The sequence below is a fragment of the Alligator sinensis genome, unplaced genomic scaffold (genome assembly GCF_000455745.1).
Source record: "Alligator sinensis unplaced genomic scaffold, ASM45574v1 scaffold463_1, whole genome shotgun sequence".
Taxonomy (NCBI): domain Eukaryota; kingdom Metazoa; phylum Chordata; order Crocodylia; family Alligatoridae; genus Alligator; species Alligator sinensis.
In genome coordinates this window covers 662,033-667,232 of record NW_005842584.1, presented here as the reverse complement: position 1 = coordinate 667,232, position 5,200 = coordinate 662,033, and the positions used below count along the sequence as shown (strand labels likewise).

General features: G+C 62.1%; 1 protein-coding gene across 2 annotated transcripts in view; it reads right to left on the bottom strand.

Moving 5' to 3' along the window:
* Positions 1-5,200, bottom strand: part of LOC102375315 (V-type proton ATPase catalytic subunit A-like) — a 30,402-nt gene that overhangs the window by 9,759 nt on the left and 15,443 nt on the right. For both annotated transcript variants that reach the window (XM_025214478.1, XM_025214477.1), the window contains exons 7-13: positions 3,420-3,582; positions 2,675-2,783; positions 2,223-2,345; positions 1,431-1,545; positions 924-987; positions 636-839; positions 396-490 (exon numbers count right to left, since the gene is read on the bottom strand). In XM_025214478.1, the coding sequence (XP_025070263.1) occupies positions 396-490; positions 636-839; positions 924-987; positions 1,431-1,545; positions 2,223-2,345; positions 2,675-2,783; positions 3,420-3,582 (873 nt within the window). The remainder of the gene's footprint in view (positions 1-395; positions 491-635; positions 840-923; positions 988-1,430; positions 1,546-2,222; positions 2,346-2,674; positions 2,784-3,419; positions 3,583-5,200) is intronic.

Below are 5,200 nucleotides of genomic sequence, written 5' to 3'. Positions count from 1 at the left end.
GACCTTGTGGCTGCCTATAAGTTCATCACGGGGGCCCAGAAGGGAATTGGGGAGTATTTATTTACCAAGGCGCCCCCGGGGGTTACAAGAAATAATGGCCACAAGCTAGCAGAGAGCAGATTTAGACTGGACATTAGGAAGAACTTCTTCACAGTTCGAGTGGCCAGGGTCTGGAACGGGCTCCCCAGGGAGGTGGTGCTCTCCCCTACCCTGGGGGTCTGCCTATGCAGGGGGTCGGACTCGATGATCTATTGAGGTCCCTTCCGACCCTAACATCTATGAATCTATGAAAACCCTGGAAGGGGGTAACAAAGGGGGCAGCCTGTCCCGCTCCTTGCCCCAGGGTGAGCAGCAGTCAGCAGCCAAGCTGCGGCAGCCCAGCTGGGGGCAGTTACCTGTCATAGGAGGAGTAGCCGTTCTGCTGCAGGAAGTCATCCTTGATCAGCTTGGCCACCTCCAGGGTGATCTTGTCGGCCTCGGCCAGGGAGGCCTGCAGGGGGGACACAGCACATGGCCAGGGGCTGCACAAGGAAGCGAGCATGGCCTTTCCCTCCCCTCCCTCATCCTTCCATCTCCACCTCCCCTCCTTTAGCCCAGCCCAGCCCAGCCTCCCCTCCCCAGCACCCAGCCCACACCTTGCCCACGAGCTGCACAATCTCAGCCAGGTCCTCCTCCTCCTGCAGGATCTCCTTGGCCTTGGTGCGCAGCGCGGGGAACTCCGGGTGCTGGCACTCATAGTACTCATCCAGCGCCCGCATGTACTTGCTGTAGCTGATGAGCCAGTTCACAGAGGGGAAGTGCTTCCGCTGGGCCAGCTTCTTGTCCAGGCCCCAGAAGACCTGGAGGAAGCAGCCGGCAGGGGGAAGGGAGTGGGTTAGAATGGGGCAGGGGAAAGGGGAAATGCCCAGCCCCAGGAGACTCACCTGGACAATGCCCAGGGTCGCAGAAGTCACAGGATCAGAGAAGTCACCTCCAGGAGGGGACACCCTAGTGGGGGACATGGGGAGGGGCTTAGTTCAGATGCTAAGGATTCTGCTGCTGCTGAGCTCTCCCAGGGGGTCCTCAAACCCCACAGAAGTGCATGTGGGACAGACACTGGGATGGACGGAGGACAGGATGGGATGGGATGGATGAAACAGATGGATGACTGGATGGATGGGATGAGATGAGATGGCGAACGAGCCTCAGCATAAACCACTAGGCAATAGTCCACACTGTGGCTGTGGCAGAAGCTCATGCATTAACTGGCCACATCCCCATCCCATCCTGAGCATTTCTGCTACCCACAGCTGGCACTCGGGGGCCCAGGGCATGGCTATTCTGGCCCCTTTCCTCCATCATCTCCCCAGGCCCCTCCTCATCAGCCTACCAAGTCAACGGCTGGGTTGGTGGCCAGCCCCAGGGAAACACAGGGCTTGGGAAGGACTCACGCTCCAACGATGCTGACACTGCCCTCCCGCTCGGGGCTGCCCAGGCACCTGACTCGACCCGCACGCTCATAGAAGGAGGCCAGGCGGGCACCGAGGTAGGCTGGGTAGCCGCTGTCTGGAGATCAAGATACAGTTTCAGGGCTGCGGCACCAGGTCCCAGCCACACTAGTGAGAAGAGCTCCCTGAGACTGGGCAGGCTCAGGGAGATGCCATGTGATCCAAAGCCAGTGGATGGAAGGGCCGGGGAGTCCCCAGAGCCGGGACTGGGGATGTGGCTGGGTCACTCCGGGGGGGACAAGGAGGTTGCTACTTCAGCGCTGCCCCCCCACCCCACAGGGCACTGGTCCCCTGATCACTGCAGGTGCCAGCACTACCCTCTGCACAGGGCCAGGAGCCCTCCCTCTGACTCAAAGAACCACTGAGGCCACCTACACCTGAGAGGGGAGCCCCAAAGGATGGGATGGCACCAAACAGGGGATGTCCCCATGGCTGCAGGGAAGAGACAAGCCCATGTGGGCAGTGGGAGGGATGGGAGGAGACCAGACCAGCTGAGGGCATGTTGGGGAGCGGAGCAGTGCCAGCCCGGTCAGTGCCTGGGGAAAGGGGATGGTGTCTCTCCTTTCTCATCCCCTGCCCCTTCCAAAAACCCAGGGACAGAGCTGGGCTTCCAGATTCGGCTCTGGGCCTGGGATGGAGCAGGGGCTTGCCAAGTGCCTTGCCCCCGCGCTCTATCCCCGGAGGGAGGTGGAGCAGGGAAGCAGCGAGGGGCAGGCCTGCAGAAGGGAGCATTACCTGCTGGCATCTCCGCCAGCCGCCCAGAGATCTCACGCAGTGCCTCGGCCCAGCGGGAGGTGGAGTCTGCCATCATGCTGACGTGGTAGCCCATGTCGCGGAAGTACTCAGAGAGGGTGATGCCTGCCAGATGCGGGCACGGGATGAACAAAGGAGCTCTGCCGGACCCCTCCCAACCAGCTTCCCACTCCCCACTCTGCTGGGGTGCCCGGCAGCCCCCTCTATCCCCCCTCAGGACAGACAGCCATGCAGACTGAAGTGTGCGGTGTTCTTCCCAGAGCACTCCACCTCCCATCACCCCATCTCCTCGATTGTGGTCCATGCTCCCTGCAACCTGGACAACACTGGCCACAGTAACCCATCGCCCCATGGGTGCTGTGGCAAGGGGTGCTTGGTAGCTGGCAGGTGGGCCAGCCATATCCCCCAGCCTCTGGGGAGGGGTGCTCATGCACCTGTGTATATGGAGGCCTCACGGGCGGCCACAGGCATGTTGGATGTGTTGGCCACGAGCGAAGTGCGTTTCATGATGGTCTCCGTCCTCCCGTCCACCTCCATGGTGAGCTGGGCCAAGCAGAGCATGGTCAGTGCAGGGGCAATGCCCTGAGTGCTGACAGCCTGCAGCTGGGAGACTGAGAGCTGAGCCCCTACACTGGGCAAGCGAGATGGGCAGGCCTGGAGACAGCGTCTGCATGGCTTCTCCTGGCCCAGGTTGGATGCACCTCCCACTTTGGACTAGCTCAGCATGGCTCCACTGGCCCAGTCAGGAGTGGCTCCTACCAGGCCAGCCACCCATAGCAAGCACAAGACAGGCTAGGCAACTCTGTGCTCAGCCAGTGGGAGGGACAAGCTTGTCCCCTCAGCCCGCTACACTCATAGCAGTTGCTCCCAAGCTCTGAAGGCCGCTCATGCTGGTGAAGAAGGCCCTGCCCTGCTACAGGGTCAGGCAGGTCCCTCTGGGGGTCTATGTCCCACCTTGGCTTTGAAGGGACCCCAGTCCCTACCACAAACCTTCCCCCCAGACCCAGAGGAACCATGGAGCCTCCCTGGAGGAGTCATTGGTGGGATGGACACAGCTCCACTGGGCTGGACAGGAGGAGCCCAAACACTCACGGCCGCGGTGCCACCCCCAGTGCCAGGGCATCACCCACCCCCAGCAGAAAGGAGGCACCCGGGGCTTGCAAGCTGCCCTCGTCTCACCTCCGGGAAGTCGCGCAGCACCTCGGACATCTCGTTGCCCCGCTCCCCACAGCCCACGTAGATGATGACGTCGCTGTTGGAGTATTTGGACAGCGACTGCGAGATGACGGTCTTGCCACAGCCGAAGGCCCCCGGGATGGCTGTGGTCCCTCCCTGCACGCATCTGGTGGGAAGAGGGTGTGCGGGGGAGTGAGAACGGCTGAGCAGGGGAGCAAGTGTCCCAGCTCCGGTGCGAGATGTGCGGATGAAAGCTTGCTGCAACCCCGTGAGCCCAGGGACCCCCCAGGAGAGACCCCAGGACTCCCAACGAGCCCCAGCCTGCCTGCAAGTAAGCAGGGGCCCGTGGTGGGAGGGACGTAGCCAGCTGGGAGGTGGCTGAGTGGAGCCGAGGAGGGTCACATCCCCCCACCCCGGCTCCTACTTGGCCCAGCCCCCGAGGGAGCCATGCAACCGGAGCCATGCAAACAGGTGCACTTCTGGGCCCAGCGCACAAGTTAGCATGGGAGTTTGCACAGGAGGATGAGCGGGAGGATCCATGGCCCTGCCAGCGACACCCTCTAGGGAAGGCAGTCCCATCAGTAGCCGGTCTACTAGCGGCACGATGTGGATGGGCACACACTGCACCCCGAGGGTCCCTTCAAGGTCTGTGCCCCCCCCCGCCCCCCCCCACACACACACCTCAGAGACCTCCACCCAGACGGAGCCTGTGGTTCCCGGCTTCACAAAGACGGAGTCCCTGGCTCTCGGCTGCGGGGGGCTGCCTGGCATGTTTCCAGGCTCCTGGGACCGGGAGCACGGCCACCTCCCCTTGCGAGGTTTGCTCCATTTTGGAGTCTCTGGGACGCCAGATAGAGGAGCTCCAGGCTGCAGGGCAGAGACTGCGTGCCATCAGGGATAGCGAGCAGGAGATCAATACCTACTGCCAGTCCCTTCACCCCCTGGAGGCGGAGGGTAGACCAAGGTCACCTCCTAGGACAAGGGAGGATCTCTCATACTGTCCAGCCAGGGGGTTGGACCAAGGTGGTCAAGGGCCTCAAGGCGCACCGCACCAAGGTCCCCTCCCCTCTGGGGCTCTGCAACAGGTACGAACCTCTTGCAACCCCGGTTGAGCCTGCAGAGATGCCAGCTCCTGTGGGCAAGGGAGGATCACCCACCCCTACTCTCCCTAAGATGAAACGCAGAGTGATCATCGTGGGAGACTCCCTCCTGAGGGGGACTGAGGGGACAATCTGCCACCCCGACCCCCTAGCCCGGGAGGTCTGCTACTTCCCAGGGGCCCGCATCCGGGACATAGCAGAGAGGATCCCAAAGATTATCCAGCCCTCCGACCACCACCCTATGCTCCTTATCCATGTGGGCACAAGTGACGCGGCTCAGAGCAATCCCAGCCAGGTCATGAGAGACTACAGGGCTCTGGGAGCGGGGTTTAGGGGGTTGGGGGTGCAGGTGGTGTTTTCCTCGCTCCTCCCGGCTATGGGTCATGGGCAGAGGAGGGAGAGATGGGTTGAGGTAGTGAACCAAAGACTGCAGTGTTGGTGTCATCGGGAAGGCTTTGGCTTCCACAATCACAGTCCACTCTTTGGTGAGAGAGGCAGTGGTCTGCTGGGGAGAGACGGCCTCCACCTCTCTCTGCTAGGGAGGAGGCTCTTTTCAGCCAGCCTGGCTGCTCGACCAGGCTTTAAACTGAGCCCGCCGGAGGTTAGGGGGATTACCGCCACTGCTGGCCCGTTGGGTAACTCTTGTAAATCCAGAGGGCCAAGGCACTTCAGGGAACGCAGCCC